At 37.9% G+C, this 22526-nt stretch overlaps 2 protein-coding genes across 2 annotated transcripts; both read right to left on the minus strand.

Annotated features, from left to right (window-relative positions):
• Nucleotides 1-468: 468 nt before the first annotated feature.
• cenpi (centromere protein I) lies at nucleotides 469-17166 on the minus strand. The gene is made up of 20 exons (XM_008420674.2): nucleotides 16896-17166; nucleotides 15376-15513; nucleotides 14206-14324; nucleotides 13913-14020; nucleotides 11912-11960; nucleotides 11776-11822; nucleotides 11279-11368; nucleotides 11050-11181; nucleotides 10414-10557; nucleotides 8341-8461; nucleotides 8014-8108; nucleotides 6933-7050; nucleotides 6716-6780; nucleotides 6020-6129; nucleotides 4833-4968; nucleotides 4199-4323; nucleotides 2908-2956; nucleotides 2214-2432; nucleotides 917-958; nucleotides 469-783 (listed from the first exon to the last, which is right to left on the minus strand). Exons 1-20 carry the CDS (start codon nucleotides 17056-17058, stop codon nucleotides 601-603), a joined length of 2253 nt encoding a protein of 750 aa, XP_008418896.1. The 5' UTR covers nucleotides 17059-17166; the 3' UTR covers nucleotides 469-600.
• A 1052-nt stretch (nucleotides 17167-18218) lies between these two features.
• On the minus strand, nucleotides 18219-22216 carry tmem35 (transmembrane protein 35). Its single transcript, XM_008420673.2, has 2 exons — nucleotides 21840-22216; nucleotides 18219-19448 (listed from the first exon to the last, which is right to left on the minus strand). The coding sequence occupies exons 1-2, from the start codon at nucleotides 21957-21959 to the stop codon at nucleotides 19083-19085; spliced, it is 486 nt and encodes a 161-aa protein (XP_008418895.1). The 5' UTR covers nucleotides 21960-22216; the 3' UTR covers nucleotides 18219-19082.
• Between the last annotated feature and the right edge of the window lie 310 nt (nucleotides 22217-22526).

The raw sequence follows: 22526 nt of genomic DNA on the forward strand, positions 1-22526 counted from the left end.
TTGGGTGATAAATTAAAAATAAAACGGGCTCAATAATTAACATTTGCATGATTTATTGTTTTAAACCACAAACTGGGTGACAAAAATCTTCAGTCTGGAGCTTTGATCTCAACCAGCTCTTTTTTTGAAGAACACATTTCTTTACAGAAACTTCATATTTTATGTTCTGCTTTGTTTATTTGGGATATTTAAAACGTCTTCCAGCTCCAGAGTTATTGAACTTTGAGAATGTTTTACATTATTATGCTGTTATTGTTACAATGCTTTGAAATGGTAGTAAAACACCATTTGTGTGTCACGACAAAGCTTATGTTTATTGTGACAGGCCTATCGATTGATAGCTTCTTCTCATCAATTTATCACAACGCTGTCTTGTAAAAATCTAATCCCGGAGCTAAATGACTCAATCTACAACTTTATGCCGTACTCTAGATTTCAGGGGTTAAACCTACTTATTGAGTCACAATATAAAATAAACACTTTATTAGCATGCATCGTAAACAACTAAAAGTGCACCAGCATCATGAAAAATATGTACAGTAAAAGGACTTACAGGAAGCAGAAGGGATTAAATATGTACATGTCTTTTAAAACAAATCCTTAAGATAATAGTGGCTGTTTTATCTGTGGCGCAGATCCGAGCTCCTGGCTCTGCGTCCCGTCTTCGCTCCCGTCGCCCCCTATCATTACTCTCCGGCTGATGTTATTCTGCAAAAAGTCTTTCAGGCCGTCGAAGCCCTGGGTGAACAGGTACTCCAGGTACCAGCTCCACGGCTTGGTTTGCTGGAAAACACACGGGGAGTCGCATCAGAAAACATCTGAAGGACTGTTTGATCAAAGACGGATGACTGAGGCGAGTCGAGACTAGACGTGACGTCTTTAATGAACACGGAACGGAAAAGGAGACTCGTTTTACCTTGATGGAATTGAGGTCCGTTTCTTTTCTGCCGGGCCAACACTGATAAAGAGACGACATTAATATTCAGTGACAGAAATCTGTGGGAAATCTCACAAGAACGCAGGTGGCCCAAACCCAAAAAAAAAAAGGTGTGTGTGTTATTAAACATCTTAAAGGGCAGCCATTAATTATAACTATCCCTATTGATTAATGCATCATCTTTGAAGGATACATTAAAACTCATTTGTCTTGGCTGTAGGTCTGTTTGGCAAAATGCACAGCAAGAATCCAAACTGATCCATCAAAACAACAGACAGGGTTCCGGCCTGAGAAACTTCCAGTTCCACTTCTTTATGAACATAAAATACTGAATTTATGACAAACATTTCTACAACCTACAAAAATAAAAACAGCAGAGAAAGACAGATGAAGGAAGAGAGGTCAACAGACTGGAAAGAAACAAGTGAGGAAGGGAGAAAGAAAGTAGTGAAGAGGGGAAAAGGAAGAAGAAGGGGTAGTAAAACATTAAAAATAAGAGGTGAGAGATGAAGGAAACAAAAAAGAAAAAAGGAAATGAGTGACCAAAGGACACAATGTAGCAAGGAAGGAATGAAGTGGCAACATGAAGGGGACATAGGAAACAAAGAAAAGGAAGAACACAAGAAGGAAGGAAATGGGAGGCAAAGAAAGGACCATCAAGGAAAAAGAGGACACAAGATTGGAGAAACAAAAGGAAAGAAGAAAAGAAAAATAGAAAAAAATTACATATATGTGGAGAGATGAAGGAAAAAATAAAAGTAATAATTTAGGAAGAAAAAACAAGAAGGGAAGTATGGAAGGAAAGGAAAGACAAGGAAGAAAGGAAGGGAGCGTAGGAAACAAAAAGGAAAAGAAAGAACAAGAACTAAGGAAGGAAGGAGACACAAAAGGAAACGAGTGACACAGGAAAGACACAATGAAGAAAGGAAGGAAGGAATGATAAGAAGAGAGAAAAAGAAAGAAACAAGAAAGGATCAAATAAATGGGACTTGGGAAACAGAAAAAGAACACAAGAAGGAACCAAGTAAGTGAGGAAGAAAGGAAGGACACAAATAAGGAAGGAAGGACACGAGAGGAAGAAAGAAAGGAAAACAGGTAGCAAAACTTAGATATATGAGGAAAGCGATGAAGGGCCCAAAAAAGGAAACAAGAATCAGATTTAGACAGCAGTCGAGTGAATAAACTCTGGGAACATGAATATTCTTCATTCTCCCATCTTCCTCCTCCTAACTTGTGGAGAACAATGAACTCCATTGGTTCCCAGAATCCCACTGACCTTGTGGTGGAAGTCCAGAGCGTAGCTCACGAAGGCCGGGTGGTGGATGAGGTCGAAGCGCGTCGAGAACTGCGGCACGCCGCTCTGGGCGAGCAGCTCGTCGGACAGACGCACTTCCGCTTCCGGGTAGCACATGTTGGAATTCCACAGGCAGTTCACCAGGAACACCTGGTAGCGGTTAAACTCCCGGAAAGTCTGGCGGCTGATGTGAAAGGCCTGCTGCAGAAACAAAACCGAACGAACGAACAGGAGGCGATTCATTCACCGAGTTTGATTCATCTTCATCAGAGTTCCGTAGTAATTAGTTACATTTACTTAACTAACCTTTTTGAGGAAAATTTACTTTTATGAGTATTTTTACTACGCTGTACTTTTTACTTTTACTTGAGTAATTTTATTATGAAGTATTTCTACTCTTACTTGAGCACAATGTTTTAGGGACTCTGCCACCTCTGGTCTTAATAAAAACAATCTGGTGGCATTTGCAGGCGAGCCAGTCGGCCGGCGGGGAGAAAAACCTGCTTAAAAAATCGGAGCTGCGTTGAAATAAACATTTCCAAACTCTCATGTGAGAGGAGATTATGGTTATCGGGTTTACGCAGATGGACCGGCTGAATATCAAACATCTACCTCGGTTTCTAAAACAAACAGCTGGATTACTGATCCAGCCACAGAGCCACAGGTTCGTCCTTACCTCAGTCACTTTCTCCTGCCTCTTGGCGGACGTCAGGTTCACTTTGTACCTAAACAAAACAGAAATGATGCAACTAATTACAGAAATAAAATCCCATTTTCTGTGTAACAGTATAACTTAAAGTTAGAAATAAAACTTTAATTTCACAGATCTGATTTTGTCAGGCGACATGTGATGAGACCATGCTCTTTTTCACACCTCAGCCTCACTTTCATTTACAGTGCTGTCTTAAGGTAGAAATTCGTATCATAATGTATTTTATTGAGATTTTAGGTGACAAAGTGGTGCATTATTGCAGAACAGAAGGAAAATTATTTTGGGTTTCTGAGTTTTTGCGAGGCATGCATTTCTTTTACTCTGTTACTCTTAAATAAAACTCATCGTGACCAATTAGAACGACCCAGTTGGGGTGCGTTCACATTGTTTAGTCCGCACTAATCAAACTCAGATTTCTTAGAAAGTCCAATTCATTTTGGGAGGTGTGACTATACAACCAAGCTCTGGTGCAAATCAAAAACGCTAACTCTGGTCCGCCTTAAAACCTTGGTCTCGATTCAGTTGAAGTGAACTCTGGTGTTGTTTGAATGTATATGTGAACGCCAAGCGGACCAGAGACCGCTCCAAAAGCAGGAAGAGAACTATAGCGCTGGGGATTCTGGGTAAACGCAACCAAAACAAAGTCAAGAGTCTGGCACTAGAGCGAGAAATGACAGTCTTTTACCAAAGACAAAAGAAAAATCCTACAAAGGCAAAAATCTGACGCGACTCCATTTGTGTTTACATCTTGTGAAGAAGGAAGTCGCGCTTTGTCTCTTCTTCTGAGGTTTTTGTCGCCACCACAGGTGATGAGGGAAATGGGTTTTTCAAAAGGCTTGGTTCATTTGACAGCGCAGTGTGAAAGCAAACCACACCAACTGACAATCATCCCACCTGATGGTCCACTGGGTGTGAAAACACTCTTAAAGTCCAGACCTAAATACAATTAAAAACATGTGGCAAGACTTGAGCATCAAGTCCCACGTTCAGTCTGAGTGAGCTTGAGCTAATTTGTAAAGAAAAATGGGCCAGATTGAAAGTCTTTGTTTATTTAAAGCTAGAAGAGACAAAGCACCAAAAGATATTCTACTAAGGTGTCCGGGACGGTTTTATATTAAATTTCTAGATTAAGAAAAATAATTAATCATTTGCCTTCCACTTTATAATAAAACACACTGAAGGTTTTCAATTTTAACTCCACTAAACGTGTGAAAGATCAGAGCAGATGCTACCAGATGGATGAAGTGTCTCCCACCTGTGCATGATGAAGGCCAGTCTGTCCACGCTGACGGGGTCGGCAGCAAAAAAGGCCGGGTAAAAAACTCCTGGAGGAGGCATGACCACAAGGGGAAGGCCAAACTTCAGGAAAGTGTCACAAACCTGAGGAAGGAGGGCGAAAAAAATGATTCTCCAGCTCTTAATCTAAAAGCTTTTATGAGTCTGCAGAGCTCTGCATTGACATCCTATAATCTGATGTACACTTTCATGTTGGGCCAATAATGCTGCGTTCCATTTAGCTCAAAGTCAGATCTCAGAGCTGGGAATTATGCTATATCCAGTTTGATCTCGATTCCAGTTGGAAGTCAGGAAACCACGGGGACTTGATTGTTTTTGTGCTGGCAAACTACTTATAGTAACACAAGTTAATAACAATGTGCATACAGATTATGTTGACATGTTTGATAGAAGCTTGTGAGTCCCTGATGATAATTGTAGTAAAATAAAAATGCTTAATGTTTAGGTGGAAAGAGGATTTCAAATAAAGTTTCTAGGAGTGAAACTGGGCCATAAAACCTGCTTTGAATCAAGTTGGATCCAAACTGGCAAAGGCACTTGCAGCATTGGATAAAACATACAATATTTAGACCCGGTTAGCAGCTCCCACTTACTGTCTCATAGAAATCCAGAATGAAGCTGAGCAAGAGAGAGTGGCAGCCCTCCAGCTGGAGGCCCAGGGAGGCCAGCCGACCCACGAAGTGAACCAGCTCCATCACAGAGTCCTTGAACCCTGACAGGGTTATGTTTCTGAGACAGAGAGCAGAGCAGAGGGTCACAACACAGAAACCGTCTGCTCAACTGACACCAAGGGAAACTTCCAACACACGTTTACTGATTTCAGATAAGACGGAGAAAGATCACTGCAGCAGAAAATATCAGAAACTCAAACCAGAGGGGCAGATTTACTCAATGAGTCAGCAAATTGCACATGGCATGGCAGGGATATATTCAAGGCTCAATTATGAATTATAATTTTTATTTAGACTGGGGCTGGACAATATGGCTGAAAAATCCATCACAATATAAGCATTTCACATTAGTAGATTTTTTTTTCTACCTACAGATTCATCCTTTGCTGAAGTGTTCACCCAAGGAACGCTACGTTACTGCATTTTAGGCAACAAAATGTTTATTTCCTTCCTTAAAACCAGGAACAAGTGGTGTGTTTATTTGCATATTTTAATTTATTCTAGTACTTTATAAAACAGGTAGGGCTGGACGATATGAATGAAAAACTTATCACAATGCAAATGCTTCATATCAGTCAATATTGATAAGAATTGATTCGTTTTTGTTTTAAATATCTGAAGTACTGAAAAACTGGTGGTGTGACCGTTCCTGCTGTCTCCACAGTTTTCCCTCCACAGCATTGATTTTTTATTTTCAAGCATTTATGAGGCAAAACCTTAAACTGCTGCTGCGCCAGTTATTCAACAGGTCGTTGCTAGGTAACCAAAGAGAGAGTGAGTTGCTAGGTAACCAAAGAATGAGTGTGTTGCTAGGTAACCAAAGAATGAGTGAGCTGATTCCACCAACCTTGCTTAGCTGTGGTTCTGGATCAGAGTACAGTGAATAGTCAATAATCTATCAGACGTATTATCATGTGTCTATCGCGATATATGTTGTTGTTATTGATTGATTGTCCAGCCCTACCAAAAAGTAAAATGCACCAATGCGCCTCATCTTCAAAAAAAAAAGAAAGGCTGCAAGTTTAAAATTTTTTTGCATCAAGTGGGTTTTTATAAAACCATGCTCCAGTTGTTCTTCAGTTGTTTAATGGCGTGGACGTAAAACTCACATGGACGTGTGGCTGTTGAGGCTGATGTCGAGGTCATCTTCCAGCGCGTACGCAGAGTGCCAGGTCAGCCACTTTAACAGCATGTGGTTTAAACACTCAATCAGTCCACACTGCAGAAACGCAGAGAGGAAAAGCACCGATCAAACACTCAATAATAGCAGCGGTTACAATGCATGCAAGGCTAACACGTGTTAGCTGCAACCATGAAAATCCAGTCAACATAGAGCTGCAACGTGAGGACGATTCAGGGTTTCTGACCATTTTATGGTCAAACTTTTCATCTCTTACATTCCTATTTGTCCCCTTTTGTTTGGATAGATGAACGGATGGATGTAAGGATGAAAAGATGGATGGATGGATGGATGGATAGATAGATGAAAGAATGAACAAATGAATGATTGGAGAGAAAAAAACAGACAGAAACACGATGCAGAGAAAATGGATGGATGGAAAAACAGATGGATGAATATACAAACTATTGCGTTAATGGAAGGATGGACGGATGAATAAACAAACTAACTGATTCACAGATGGATGGATGAACAAGTGGATGGACATGGAGATCGGAGACGGATGCACGTTTTAGAAAACAGGATTTAAAAATACGTTTTTAAAAACACCTCAGCTTTGAGAACACCCAGATTTTTCCTGAAACCCTGAAGTTTTAACAACTTTTGCCTCAAACAGCAAACTCACCTTAAAAAACAGCGAGGACGTGAAGAAAAGCTGCATGAGAGGATCGAACAGCAACGCCTTGATTTCTGAGCAGGAGAGAAAATATCACAATTATTCCTGATCAACAAACAGCTCACATTTTCTAATAAAAGCTGCTTCATTCTGGCTCTCAGTTAACATGCTACGTAGCAACTAAGGTAGAAAGCAGCATTTTGTTTTTGTTTTCTTGGACACTCACGCGAGCTCGGAATGACGGGAATGTTGCTCAGGAGGCCGAGGATCTGCGGACGCAGTAGAGATCCGTCCCAAACGTTCAGGAATTTGAACAGGAAGGCATCAGAACTGTTAAACCCCTCCTAATGGGCACAAGCATTGTTTAATTAAAACATGAAACAACAATTTATTTAAATTAAATTGACTCTTTTCTAATAAGATCTAGTTTTAAATTGTATGTTTTTGTTTTTAAACTGTAAGTTTTTATTTTTTTTTTTTATTATGTTGTGTTTTAATGTACAGCACTTTGTATCAGCTGTGGTTGTTTTAAAGTGCTTTATAAATAAAGTTGGTTTGGTTTGGTTTAATAATTCTAATTCTGTGTCAGTCCAATTAAAGATCCAATTAAATAACCAAATATCCTTAGGTGTATGTCAACTATGTTGCTATAGTCTGAAATAAATCATATAACTATTATAAAATTTGTAAACTTGAAATGACAGCCTGTCCCAAATTAATTTGTTAGATTTGTTTAAGATTAGATTTGTCTGATGGTGCAGAATGAGAATTTAAACAATTCTGATTCTGAAAAAAATCTCAGAATTCTGAGAAACAAAAGTCGGAATTCTGGGGGGAAAAAAGTCAAAATTCTGAGAAAAAAGTCCAAATTTTGAGGAAAAAACATCTGAATTCAGATTTTTTTTTTAAATAATCTGAATTCTAATAAAAAAGATCTGAATTTTAAGAAAACAAGTCAGAATTCTGAGTGGAAAAATCTGAATTCTAAAATTAAAGCAAGAATTCTGAGAAAAAAATTAATTCTAAGAGTCAGAATCCTTTTATTTTTGACCCTAATTTTCTTCCATACATTAAATTTATTTATCAGATTTGAGTTTTAAGACTTGATTTGTTTTATGGTGCATTAAAAGTTTAACAATTCTGATTCTAGGAAGAATTCTGACTTTAGACAAAGAGACTTCATTGTCATTCAACTGTACATTTCATTTCAATACCAATAAGTAAATAAAATAATACAATTATTAACTTAAATCTTAGAAATATTTCATAAGTATAAAATAAATGAACACATGCGATGAGACGCTCACCTGCAGGAAGTGCTGCGCCGACAGCAACCGGTTTAAAAACTGTAGCGCTTCCTCCGGGTTCTTATTGGCTCCTCCATCGCTGCAGAACAAAAACTCTAAACAAGAAAGAAGAAAATTTAGTAACTCAAACAGACAAATAAAATAAATGATTCTGGAATTTTTTATTCCTTCTCCTAAAATAATTCCCTTTGATTAGCCAAACTAGGTAATCCGCTGGAGTTCAGCTCAAGGTCAGCTTTAATTTGGGAGAAACTTCTCCTGCTTGTCGATGATGACGATGATGTCACAGCGGTTTTGCAGCATCACGTCCAATCACGTCTCATTTACCTTCGTGGAGAGCGTAGCCGAGCCAGAAGTTGAGTCGCAGGAGGGCCGACTCATCCTGCACGCAGTCCAGATACTGCAGAGCCAGACTGGACCCCAGCAGAGAGCCCATCTGAGCCGGCAGCTGGCGGAGGAACAACCAGATAACAACATCATCACACACCCATCAACACAGACAGGCATCCAGAGGCACATTTTAATTTAAAAAAACATGCTCAGAAAGTCAAACTTCACATTAAAGTAAAACAGAATCCGCTGTTTTACTTTATGATCATGATGTTACCAGCTTTAGGAGAGTTAATGCTGATACCAGAGTTATAATTTTCATTAGAGTTTAGTTTTATTTCACTGTGACTTTTTTTTAGTTTTTATAGTGTGTTTGCTAGATTTTACTAGTTGTCATTAGATACATATTGTTTAGTTTTTATTAGTTATAGCAGTTAGTTTTTTCCGATTTTTAGGTGCCGAATTCAAAAAGTTAGGAGTATTTTTATTTTGATTATGTTTAGATCGATTGGCTAACGAATACTCCGCAATAAATACAGTTTTTAAAAAATGAATTCAATTATTGTTTGCTTCCAACTTTTGCTGTCACAAATTTGTATTGCCAAGAAGAGTATGAGTGCCGTAATTTACCGACAACTGACGTAAACTGCTTGTGTGGGGGGAAAAAGTAAATAAATCTCATATCCGTTCAAAAGACTAATAAATAAACTCAAACACAAAAAACGAAGGATTTCGTATCTATAATTTCAGTACGTTTTATAAACGCACAATTTAAAAGTTCCAGTTACATAGATTTTCCCAATTAATTGCCATTTTTATTTATTTCAGTTAACAAAAATGTTCTCTCCATTTCAGTTTTTGCTATTTCAGTAGTTTTAGTTAACTGTAATAACTTTGGTTTATACAAAAAGTCAAGCCAAGCTGAGAATCCAGTAACAGCACACAAGCAGCTGCCTCAAAACACAGAGATGCTCCCAGTTTCATGGATAAATTAGAATGAAAAGGAGACAAACAATGAACAGACACAATTTCAACAAGAAGCAATAAAGTGTTGATCCTCTACCAATATAATCAATACAATAAAAGAACTGTTTAATGCACAATTAAAAACAACAACAGAGTAAAGAAAGATCTTTGGTTGCATTTTATAAGCTGTGTCGTGTTCAACTAAAGAGGAGAATATATGTGTTACACAGAATCTCATTTAATTTATTTATTTTTACTTTTATTACTCATTCAGGACAGATAAACCGCTAATGACGTCTGTGAGGGGGAAAAAACATGTAATGGCAAAGTTAATGAGAAGCACAGCGCTCATAAAGCGGGTTTATCCGCTAATCTAATAAAACAATTACAGCCCCGGGCCACCTGTGCTGGACTGAGACGTAAATGCGCTGCACGTCATCCAGATTAGACGGTGCAACAGCACCACCATGTGGCGGTGAGGCGGCATCGCACCAGAAACAGATTCAGCGCCCTGAAGTGAACGAGTGGAGAAAATAAATGACTCTAGGCTTGTGTCACAATAACACGTTTTTCTGGATGATAAATTGTCCCAGGAGTTCTTAAAGTTCAATAAACTTTAAATTCTAATGAACATTCAACCCTGCAGCTGGAAGACATTTCAAATATCCAAAATAAATAACAAAAACAACAAATAAAATTAATCATGAAGTCTCTGTAAGCAAAATTGTCCTTCAAATAAAGTTGAGACCAATTCATCAGACTGAAGACTTTTGTCATCTAGTTTTTGGTAAAAATACAAAAACGATAAATCATGTTATTGGAAACTATTGAGCTCATTTTAATTTATCATTCAATTAAGTAATTTATTACTTATTGCGACAGGTCTAGTAAATGTGTTTTAGAGTAACATAAGTGATTTTTACTTTGCTAAATGTGCAACTTTAAGGCAAGCAGGTCACAATTTGGATAAGAAGTATCTAGACTAGAATATTAAAAAAAACACTTTTCTTTCACTGTTTTTTTAATAATTTGTTTTTTAAAGCAAAAAATGTCTCGAGAAGTAGCATTTTGAATAAAAGTCTCATTAGTCCAGGGACGGTTTACCTCGATGCGATGCATGTTTTGCAGCAGCTGAGCGAAGGACTGGATCTGCTGCATAGGAACCAGATTCCTACTGGAGCCCTGCGCCGCCTGGGGCTCCTTGATGGTGACGGGGCTCAGAGACGGCAGCTCCAGGTGGCCGTGTTTCTGGAAAAGCAAAACAAAAGATTTCACTACACGTTCAGACAATTTACTGACTCGTTTCTGGAGTGTAGATAGGAATGTTTTCAAGTTAGATGTCTCCACTTCATATTTAAGCTAAGCTTTAAAAGATTTAACACTCAGAATGCGTTTGTTACAGGTATTGTTTGTCAAATCCATTTGAGAAACTGAATTTGGGGGTTTATTTTGCTGTAAGAAATATTTATTTGCAATTTACAGATATAAACTAAATGAAATTAAATAAAAAATGCTACCTAAATCAACTTGTTCATTACAGATCTACTTTCTAATCTGATCCTGTTACTAGGATAAAAACAGAGATATCGGCTGTTGTCCATTTGTCGGAAACACATGGAGCCTCTGGACAGAAGCTGAGGAGGTGATGAAATGTTGCAATAATACAGGGAAAGGAGCAGCAATATGTCAAGTGCTGCAGAAATCATTTAAACACTCTGAATAATATGCTGGGGAACGCACCCTTTTCCGAGAGGCGGTTTTATCTCTGACAGCGAAGGCCAGACTGATGCTGGAGGCGACCTGCATGCCGTTCCTCCTCTGGACTCCGACTAGAGCCGACTTCCAGGGGGAAATGTGATTCTTAAACCCACTCTGCGAGAAATCAAAGAGCACTTGTGTTTCATTACTGTTTAGAGTTTACAGTCAGGCAGTATTAGAGGAGCTTTCAGTTTGAAACTAGAGGACAAACCTTCATCCGGGATGGTATGGAGAGCGTCACCAGCTCAGGGCAAAACACTTTATAGAGAGACAGAAGGTACAGCAGGTAAGGCTGCCTTCCCTGAGGAGACAAGAGAGATGTGCAACACAGTGCATAAAACACGTCTGCAGATTCCCAAAAATGCAACAATCAGTTCTGTTGCCGCAAAAAATAATAAGTCCCATGAGAAAACTACAGATGATTTTACAAAAGGTTTACATGTTTTTACTCGTTTGTGTGTTGAACAACATATTTCCAGTTTTTCTCTGGCAAGTTAGGAGATGTGATCCGATCAACCAGTAATCATAACACTCCACTTAAGGAATCAAAGACGGAGGGAAGGAAGAAGGACATGAGAAAAGAGAGTGAAACAACAAAAGACAGCAAAAGACAGAAAAACCTAAAGAAAGAAATGGTAAAAGAGCAAAAGACGGAAAAGATTCAAAGACAGAAAACTCCAAAACAAACGAAAGCAACAGGAAGTTTACCAGTTTCGACTGCTGCTCCAGTAGCTTCCTGACTCTGAAGACACGCACTGCAGTGGAATAAAAATAATGTTAATATTTTTCGCAGAAGTGAAGAAAATACTGAGAACAGAAAAATAAATATTAAAGCCTGTCTTACCATTTTCCTTTCTGGTTAAAAGATACAACAAGTGGCAAATGAAAGGGCACTGAAAAAGAAACAAGAACAAGAAAATGTAAAGTCTTGTTCATAACATGACAAAATAGAAACACCAGTTTATATATCCATCCATCCATCCATCCATTTTCTTTACACCCTTATCCCTCAGTGGGGTCGGGAGGGTTGCTGGTGCCCATCTCCAGCTCACGTTCCGGGCGAGAGGCGGGGTCACCCTGGACAGGTCGCCAGTCTGTCACAGGGCAACACAGAGACACACTTGGAAAAACAACCACGCACACACACACTCACACCTAGGGGCAATTTAGACAGACCAATTAACCTGACAGTCATGTTTTTGGATTGTGGGAGGAAGCCGGAGTACCCGGAGAGAACCCACGCATGCACAGGGAGAACATGCAAACTCCATGCAGAGGGACCGGGGCCGGGGGTCGAACCCAGAACCTTCTTGCTGCAAGGCAACAGCTCTACCAACTGCGCCACTGTGCAGCCCCAATATTACATATAATTAAAGCTAAATAAATTTTGCTCTGCTCCTTGCAGGTAGAGACGATAGATGAACAGATTGCATTTTTGAGGTCAGACACTGATGTTGGATGTGAAGGCCTGAATCGCAGCTCTAATTTAATCCAAAAGTGTTCAATGATTTGAGGTCAAAAGGACTAACTCACCAATTCTTCCATATCAAACTGGATAATTAATTTACCTCTCAAGGTCAAAGGACATTCGTCTGAAAACAGAAATATGCCACATTCACCATCACCAGCGTGTGAAAAGGTGAAAGACGGCATGTAGTGTGAAGAATTGAGTCCATACAAGTGCGGGCCACTGACCATTTTACCATTTACATGTTAATCTGAGAGAGGAGTGAATGAACCCACCTTTGTTAAACATGAAAAACCAACACTAAACACCTACTCTGCATCTCTGACTCGTCTTTCCACGCGATTTTGTAGCATTTCACATCTTTGGACAAGAGACCAAAACAACTGAGACGGCATTATGAGGGATTTGTTTGGACCGTCAAGCAACAACGACCCAACTATTGAGCTGAATAGAGGCCATTATACGTCTTTAAGGCTCAATCTGTGACCTTAATTTCTCTACTGGTGTGACTGTTCTCACCGCTCCTGGCTGTAAACGGTTCAACCATGTTCGGCGTTTTAGATCAGAGCGCAAACATCTTGAAGAAGACAGTAAAGACGTCCAGCTAAAGACGTCCAGCTGGATTTGATAACTGAGACTCAACACCAGCGACTTGCTTCTTTAAAGTTGGTCATCTCTTTATTACAAATGTTATTGAACAATTTCCATACAGTAAAAGGTATTTATGACATAGTTTCTCATATTTATACCATCTAGCAAAAATAAATTAGCTAGCTATTAAATATGAATCTCATAATGACCACATGATATTTAAAATGTCATAATTTAGCATAACTGAATTGCATCTCACGATTACGACTCATTTATCTTATAATAATGAGATACAATAACAGATTTGACTTACCTACATCATATTATGACATGGGCATATTTATAATCATGATTGTAAGACATGGCCAAAGCTCAGAGATATTGGTGATAATTATTAATTCATTTTAGATTTTAAATTATATTCATACAACATAGTAGTTTTTTTCTCATTGGAAATAAAATTGGCATCTCTCACAGGATTAAAGAATGGTGTGTAAATTATTAAAATAATATTTATCTGCTCTTATTTTCATGTGTCAAATTATTTACTCCTCTCTCAACTTTCAACAGAAATGTTTCAATAGATGTTACAGGAAACAAACCAGCTTTTGTTGATAAGCTGCAGCTCCTTAAAGTAAGATGGTCTCTTTGCCATCACCCTAATCTTTAGCTACTTTTCTCTATCAGATTAAAGCTGCCCCCAAAACGCCACCGTTACTTTCCATCATTTTCAAAGAAGTAAATAAGTTTCAAGTTAAATCAACGCAGAGAAGACGAGTCACATACCAGATTCTCGTCTGTGACGAAGCTGAAGATGAAGCCATAAATGGCTCGAAGCTTGTCCTTCGCATCGATCATGTCGAAAACAGTCAGCACCCATTTTATAAATAAAACCTACAAATTTCAGAGAGAAAAACGCATCAATCCAAAACATACAAACAAAACTGACTGAATAAGAACAAGAACAGCTCCATTTTAATATTATTAGTGAAAATTTGCAAAAAACAAATCTGCGGCGTGCTTTTCTAATCTACATTATTTGGATGTTAACATGTGGAAGTGATTGGATTTTCGCAAACCTGAGTGCTGATGGGTAATTTCCGAACAGTGAGCCAAACTATGGCTCGGACCACAGCCTCCTGTGGCACCGCCGAAGCGGGAAGCAGACACTTCAGCACCCGAGCACATGGACTGCTGCCTGCAGACGTAATAAATCCAGAAAAGAAGCAAACGTCAACAGATCACAGATTAGCATAGCATTTTCTACAAGAGGTGCCACGCGTTATTACCACTCACTGGTCCATTATATCATCTCTCATATCATCAGCAATAATTCAAAGAAAATGTTTTTTTGTTTTACACTTAAAAATTGTCATAAACATGCAGGTTGTTGGAGTATCTTCAGTTTGTGTCATTGCTTAGTTCAGTGTTTTTCAAAGTGTGGGCCGCTAAGGGGGCGCCTCAGAAAGTTAGAGTGAAGAGAAAAAATAGAAAAATTAAAAATAAAAAAGGAATAAAATACATTTTTAAATAATACTTTTTTATATGAAGGTATTCTTCTTTGATTTGTTGTTTTAAATATAAGTTAAAACAACTTATTGAAGATGCAGATATAAGGTATTATCTAGGAAATTCAGGAAAAAAGTTACTGTCTTTCTCATCTTTCTGACTGGCAGCCAAATTTATCAAGTTGCTTTTCTCCTCAAACTAGAAATGGAAACGTTTCTGACAAATAAGACAGAAGGAACCATCCAGCTGCCCTGCTGTTGAGGACACATCTGCAAAATCCTAAACTGTGGAGATTAAATGCAGTTTGATGGGATTAGTATAAAAACATTACATGCCTTTTTTTAATCAAAAGAGGGGATTGTGGTGAACATTTTTATCTGATAATCTATTGAACATCAGATTAATACAAATTTTACACCACAGAACTCTTTGTCAACAAATGCAAAATGAATGTAGTAATTGTCGAATAGTGAATAAAAGTGAGGGAAAAAAAACAGTAAAATTCAATATTTCTTTACATATTTTGTAGCATTGTCTGTGGGCTTGCAAAGGGGGTTCCCGGACAGAAACTAATATCGTTTGGTGGGGCCACAGCATGGAAAAGTTTGGGAACCTCTGGGTTATTTAGTTGATTAAATACTAATGTTTCCTAATCACTTAGCTTATTCTTCAGTTTGATGTGCTAAAGTGTAAAAGTTGCAGTAATGTGCTTCCAAAGAGCAGGTAAGTGGCGGGCTTACCCATGCGTAGGCTCATAGCAAAGTCCAGCATGACGGAAATGGCTTCTGGAGACAAACCCCTGCTGAACGCCACTTTCTCCACCCGAATCAGATTGTTCTCCAGCTCATCGTTCCCAGTTACAGGAGTGCCTGCTTCCACTAAAGGACAGAGAGAGAGGTGAGGAAGACGCATCAGAACGACAGAAATGCAACTTCCGAGGTTGGATGGGATGGAATACTATGAGAAAATAAACATTTCCAAAGAATACAAGTATATATCTACAGGTTAGACATGCATGAAGGAGCATTTAAACATGATAACCTCTTGAAACAGCTCTGCACAAATACATTTCTGTTAAAACCTCTTAGAAGTTCACAACCTTTTTATTTTGATCTTGTCTGACCTGTTAAGTGGCTCACATTTATATTTTCTCTGCTTATTTCTATAACTAGTTGTAAAGAACCATTTCTCATTCACAGAACAGTGGTTTAAAAATAATCTTAAAAATTAAAATCAAAATAAGAAATAATTTCAACCAAAATGAACTGGATATCCAGACTAAAATGTTTCCTCTAGGGAAATGTTCAGGTGTGTCAAAAACAGAAACCATGTAAATAGATCAATACAACATGTTCTTTAGGGTTACTTTCCTGTGGAAATGTCATTATTAGTGTTATGTTTAGGGCAAAATCCAATTAAATTTGACTTTTCAGGAGCTCCTCGCCAAAAATAAATTGCCAAATTACCAATGAAGACAATTATAAGGAAGGCTTAATACAAGTAATGCTGGCTAATCATTGTTCTTTCACCGATTAATGAGAAAAGTATGAATAATTTTCTACATGCCATATTTAAAAATAAATCTAAATGAAAACTTTTTGTTTGAAATCGATACTCTTGTTACACTACTGTTTTATCGTTTGGGATTTTGCTAGTCCCATTAGTTTTTTTGTTTTTTTTATTTATCCATTTTGCAGTAGGCTTATAAATTATATTTTGTGGTGGACTATTTATACACGAAGAGAGAGAGGCACAGTCTTTGCTTGAGAAATTGCAATAACATTTCACAGTCATGCAATTTGCAACGAATTGTGTGGAGTAAAGTAATAAAGTAAATAATAAAGCATCCTATCTATGCAGAACATACAACTACAGTTTATGCTATTACTGTGATAATCTAGAGACCCAGTAACCCTCGTTATAACTAACATTTATAAATAATTGCTTGTATATCTCAAATATTGTGTAAGGTGTAAATAAATGCAACAACATTTAGCTTTTTGATATAAGTAAAGTAGGGAAAATGTGAGTGTTTCCTAGTGGACTGCTACTGTTGTGTAAGACATGTTTATAATCCTCACGTAGGTTCGTCTTCCTCTGCGTTAAGATAAAACACCATAAGCTATTTATAAAGACATTTTGCGTTCTCCACTATATTCTACCTATAACATGCTTCTGTTCATTATTGTACTGAAGTTGATAGCTGAAGTACAGTTCCGTTGATAGCTATGAACCCAACTGTTTTTGTTTGTGGACCTACCTTCAGAGAAATATTTCAAGGCCAAAACGAAGGGGTCCTCCGCCTCGTTCTTCCTCCTCTCCTGTTCTGCGATTCTCAGACTCCGGTTGCTGCTCCGAGTCGACACAGACTGATCGCTCAGACCCGAATGGTCCGAATCCGACAGGTTTAGCAGCGTCGCCATGTCTACATTGCTAAAAACTTTAAAAACACAATCCCCTCCCAAACTCTGCCTCTGTCCGTTCAATGGAAACTCAAAATCTTCCGCGCCGACCGTTTGCCCTGCGCCTGCGCAGTGGCGTTCATCCGCTGAGGTGCTTCACGGGAGTTGTAGTCTCTTTTGGTTTGTAGTTCTTGCTGAGAGAAGAAGCTAGCGGTTTCCCTGATAATAAATATGAACATTTTGTTTTGTGTATTTTTTTTCTTCTTCTCTTATTTGGGGAAATATTTAATCACTCAAGTGTAAGAATAACATAGTAAGATTTTTGTTATATTTTTGTCAAACTGTATATTGCCAGTAGAATATTGCTGAAGAATAAATAATAATTCTCAAAACTAGCTTCAGGCACTTCAGTATACTTAGAATTAGCCTTTTTCATCCATTCCAAACCAGATTCGATGCATGTTTGGTATTACTTTCTTGATGGAACATAAAATTGTGGCTATGTTTTCCACATCTGAACTAGTTTCTGTCACCTCAAAGGAAAGGATTTTGGTCAAAATAGAGGAACGATCCAGGAACTTAACACAATTAAAATATTTGGACAGCATAACAATAAGAAAATTTGGAAAAGCCCAGTGAAAGCTTTCAAACCTATGTAAAGCATTGTGTTGGTGGCAGTGCTGAGGGTCTATTTTGCTGCCAGTAGTAGTGATGCATCATACAAATACCCAGGAACCCAGGAATGTACAAGTTACAAGGTGTTCCCACGGAGCAATAAACCCAAACACACCAAAACTACTTAACAAGATAGCATGCTATCAGGCTAACTTCAGACTTCTGGGACAGCCCTGCCATCAATTCTAATATTTTTATTTGATTTAAAATAAATTGTGTCAGGTAAGTAGATAGAGAACAAATTATCAATCACAAAAACGACCTGTTCAATATAATCTACTTAAAAACTGGTTCACAAAATGATGCTTCGTCACAGAATAATTGTTTTCACAATTCCTCGAAGTTGTTGTATACACTTAAAATCCAAAAAAAAAACAATGCTTCAAATGGATCATTAAAAGCTCTGATATGATATACTCATGCTGACAATGCCTGTTAGCTTCTGCTGCAAAACTGACGTGACTTTGAATGAAATGGTGTGGATAAAAAGGGAAAAAAAGTCACTCTCACCTCCAATTCTTTATTTAAAGTTCTTCATTTACAGAAATATTGACAGGATTTGTAACTGCACCTAAAATACTCAAAGATGGAAAAAAAAATCACCCAGTTTTGTACTGTAACAGTGAATTACAAGGAATAAAATACAAGTTCTTACAGGCAAAAATTATAATTGTTTTGGTTAAGTTGCTGCTGTATCAGTTAGCAGCAAACACCTGAGGCAATCTGTGTTGCCTTAAACCTGGCAGAAGAAAGAATATTCAGATTATTTCATTTTAAAACAGGCTATCATGTGAACACCCAGAAATATCTACTGAAATAAACAGTAAATGAGCATTTGCATTATTTTGTGTAATTCGTCCTTGTGTTGCCACAGCTTTGAAAAGCTGACATGTAAGTGGTACAAAATTTTATCAACAGTTCTTTTTTGGCTTATGCACTCCTAAATTAAACATGCTTCAAATTGATTTATAACAGGTCTCTCCTAGCTACTTACGGTATAAAAACAAATTAGAAAAAACTAGATCCAAAGACTGATGGAGAAACGGCATTCTCAAATCAACAATTAAGATATGTACTCAAGTAAAAACACAAACGTTTATTACAGCTGCAGCACTCAAATAAATAGAAAACAGTACTGTGGAGACAATAAGTTGAGATCAATCAGGCATGATTGTCCACGATTATGCAGAGGAGAAAAGGAACATGAGTTCTTAGTTTCACAGTGGAAGTGCAGAGGAATTGGTGAACTTAATCAGTCAGCCAGCTGGACAACAGAGGATGTGTGTATGTGGAGGGTTATTACTAGAAGTGAATGATTCCCTTTAATTTTCATTTACTGCAATCCATTTCTTCCTTTACCGCTGAAGACCTTAAGACTGCTTGACCTTGTTCCTTTCCTGGTCGTTGATTTGCAGCTCCTCCCGGGTGTCCTCCCGCTCGGGCCGATCATCACTCTGCCGGGCGATGAGCAACCGGCAGGTAAGCAGAATACCAAAGACTAGAGCGTGGGCGTATCGCTTCAGGGGGTCCCCTACTAGCTGGTGGAAGAACAGCACAGCCAGCATGACGAGCAGCAGCAAGAAGTTGGCCACATCCTTTGGCCGGCCCGGGACCAGGGTCAGCACCACTCCACAGCCCACTTCTAGGGACCCAATGATCTTGCGAAGAAGAACGGAGCTGATGCCGATCTTTTTCAGACCTGGCAGCGCCTTGGCGTAGCTCTTGTATGCCCTTTTCTGCAAAAAAAAATACAAAGAAAAATGCAAAGAAAAAGCTAAAAGCTCTCCAAATGCTTTCACCATATTCAGCATATCCAAGTGTTATTATAGTTTTTTAAACAGTTACTATTGGGGGTGCAATGACTGCAGTTTTCTATCCGATCACCAATCTTTAAAAAGCCTGACCTGCCGGTTTCGATTTTGGCCGAAACCATTTTTTTTGTCTGAAATGTCACAAAATATAGCAAGAATGTTGCTGAGTAGCTGGGGTGATTATTGTTAACTGCAAACGTGCAGACATAACCTGGTGGGCCGGTCTATCAGTCAGACCTCTCACAGCAAAGCCAAAGAGGACAGTGGCTGATTTTTAGACCTTTGCTGGCAAGATCAGCGGATAAGATCGATTTCACATTTAAGTATTGGCCGATCACCGACCTCCCAAAATGAAGAAAATTAGCACCGATTTGTCGGTGCACCTGTAGTTAATCTAAAACCAGCATCAATCCAAATAACAAAGAAGAGACTGTTAAGAGCCACTTTTAGCCTATGAAAGTTGTTGTGACAAAAAGTGTCACAACACTAAGAACAATACACTTAATACATCTAGAAATCTTCCATAACTTTTTGGACTAAACCATTTATCAAATATATTTTTTAAAAGTTCTCAAAAATGTTATATGATTAAACAAATCTATAATTATAAATTTTTTTTAAAAAATTGTATTTCAAAGAGCCCCTGTTACAGTATCAAGGGCAAAAGAACCCAAATCCAAGATAAACGTCAACAAAAAAAATAAACAAATTATGTGATACCTGACTTCATATGTCATTAAATAAATAAAAACAAAATAAAATAAGTCAATGGTCTACCAAATACATAGTTACATAAATAACAGATTTTTAAAATGATTTAAATTAAATAATTTTATGATTAACTCATGTAACATTGTAAATTATTATGCTCTCATTTAAGCAAAACAGGATTTTCAAATGCATTTTGTTTCGAGACTTTATAAACATAATTGATAAAAATTGTGGTTGGTTCAATTTTAAAACCAACCACAATTTTTCTCGTGGTCATTTCACTAACAATAACATTTCATTTCAATAACTAATGCAATGATTGCCAATCCCTGCTGGGGTCTTTTTGACAAAACAGAGAAAGTTTATTTTCACAATGCATTGGAGTGCAGGCATTCTATAAATAATCCTAATAATAATGAAATAACCAAATAAATAATTATGTGTCTATCTTTAACATAAACAAAGCCGCATTTAGATGCACTAAGTTATTTAATTATGTATTAATAAACTATTCATCTTTAATATTATGATTTAAGAATTGTTCAATGTCAAGTAATCAGTCATTATCATGAAAAATATTAATATGTCATTAAATAAATCATGTGACAAGTAATTATGTTTGCGACTGCAGAACTGTTGTAACTACTAACTCTGCACAATACATTAAATGCTTGCATTTACACCTCCAAATACAAATACATCCAATTATTAAGTGTTTATCAGTACTACTGTGTTGCTGAATGTAACTGTTGCAGTAAAGCACCATTATTAAAAACGAGAAAGTTTATTTTACAGCTGTTTTTGTTTTTGTGAGACCTTGGTAGGTATGCAGTGACTGGGTATCCCCAAAAGTCTTTTATCTGCACTTTTAACAATAAATTACACATATATTATGATGAAATTTTAAGTTTACTCCACCCATTCTCATTTTGAATCCAATTATTTATTTATATATTAGTCTATTTTCATATATCCAACATTAATTAATTAATGTGTAATATGAATGTATGCCTTTATGATTCTGTTTTTATTTTTGATGGGGATCATTGGGATGCCCTCCAGTCAGTCCTGATCCATGCAGGATGTTTCAACATCAGCACCTGCAGGTGCATCTCAGAAATTGCTCGAATGCGCCGCCATTGCTCTTCAGTTCTTCTTTTTCTTTATTTCTTTCAAAAAGGAAGCCGTGCAACTACACTTACACATAGTAAATCGTTATTATTTCTGCATAAATGTAAGTAAAAACACCGGTTTAACAAGAAACATATATTTTACATTAAAGTGCTTCCGCAGCGCCTATTTCGGAAGGTTTTTGTATGCGTTGTACATTGGTGGAGCTATATTATGATGTTTATTTTACAATAAAATGACCTTCACAATGATGATTACAGCAGAGTCACATGTATCTGCAATATAACCCAATTCTTCACAGGGATAACAAAGCTTTAATGTGGCACGTTGCTCTACAAAGAACTAATTTTCCGGTTCTTTCATTATTTAGGTCAGCGTCTCCATATGTTAATATTCGAGCCCGTTTGCAGCAAGCCTGGAACAATGGCTCTCATTTAGCCCGACTGATGCGCTAAAGAATCAACGCTTACTCACCATTTCACTGTAGGCATCTTTGCTTAGTCTCGGGGTGAGCTTAATAGTTCCCATAAACACGAAAAATAAACCCAGAGCAAAAGATAGGGCCACTATGGTTATTGTCCTTGGCGAGGCCATGTTTCAACCGCCGCACACGCAGCCGGGCCGCTTCCCAGTGGAGAGTGAATGAAAGTCGGACGGTTTCCCTCAACCAGGGGGATGGGCTTCTGGATGAACCAGAAAAAAAATGGCGACACGGTCCCACCGCCACTTTACGCCGCATCCCCGAGTGGGGGGCTTTCTTCACAATTATACATAAGAGAGAGCAATTTAAAACCACTATTAGGCCACAGACTGGTGAAACTGAACAGCTGAGAGGGAATGGTTTTTGGCTGCAGTTGATGTTGCTAGGCAACCATGATACGCTATCTAGTCACTGCACAGGGTTAGCTTGATCGGCTTCGTCCGGGAATGTATGGGGCCTGTGGACAAAATTATTTCATGGAAGAACCACCACGCAAGACAGGAGAAGCCAAGTTAAATTGGTTGCGCTAACAAGCGAGTTTGTAAAATTAAAGATTTGCACTAAAAGTATGGAAACATTCTGCCAGAGCTTGGAAATAAATTCAGGAGCAATATCTTATTGTAACAAGAAGATCATACCATAAAAAAATTCGTTATAACCAGAACGAGATATCAAAATAT

The sequence above is a fragment of the Poecilia reticulata genome, linkage group LG10 (genome assembly GCF_000633615.1).
Source record: "Poecilia reticulata strain Guanapo linkage group LG10, Guppy_female_1.0+MT, whole genome shotgun sequence".
Lineage (NCBI taxonomy): Eukaryota > Metazoa > Chordata > Actinopteri > Cyprinodontiformes > Poeciliidae > Poecilia > Poecilia reticulata.

Bases quoted from the DNA above. Each gene is read 5' to 3' on its own strand.
- cenpi (XM_008420674.2), bottom strand. From the start codon at position 17,058: ATGGCGACGCTGCTAAACCTGTCGGATTCGGACCATTCGGGTCTGAGC. The intron at 11,961-13,912 runs GTATGTGACTCG...TTTCTTTTTCAG, and splicing joins TCGTCACAGACGAGAATCTG to TGCCCTTTCATTTGCCACTT. The intron at 8,109-8,340 runs GTAAATGAGACG...TTTCTTGTTTAG, and splicing joins CGGCTACGCTCTCCACGAAG to AGTTTTTGTTCTGCAGCGAT.
- tmem35 (XM_008420673.2), bottom strand. From the start codon at position 21,959: ATGGCCTCGCCAAGGACAATAACCATAGTGGCCCTATCTTTTGCTCTG. The intron at 19,449-21,839 runs GTGAGTAAGCGT...TTTTTTTTGCAG, and splicing joins AAGATGCCTACAGTGAAATG to AAAAGGGCATACAAGAGCTA.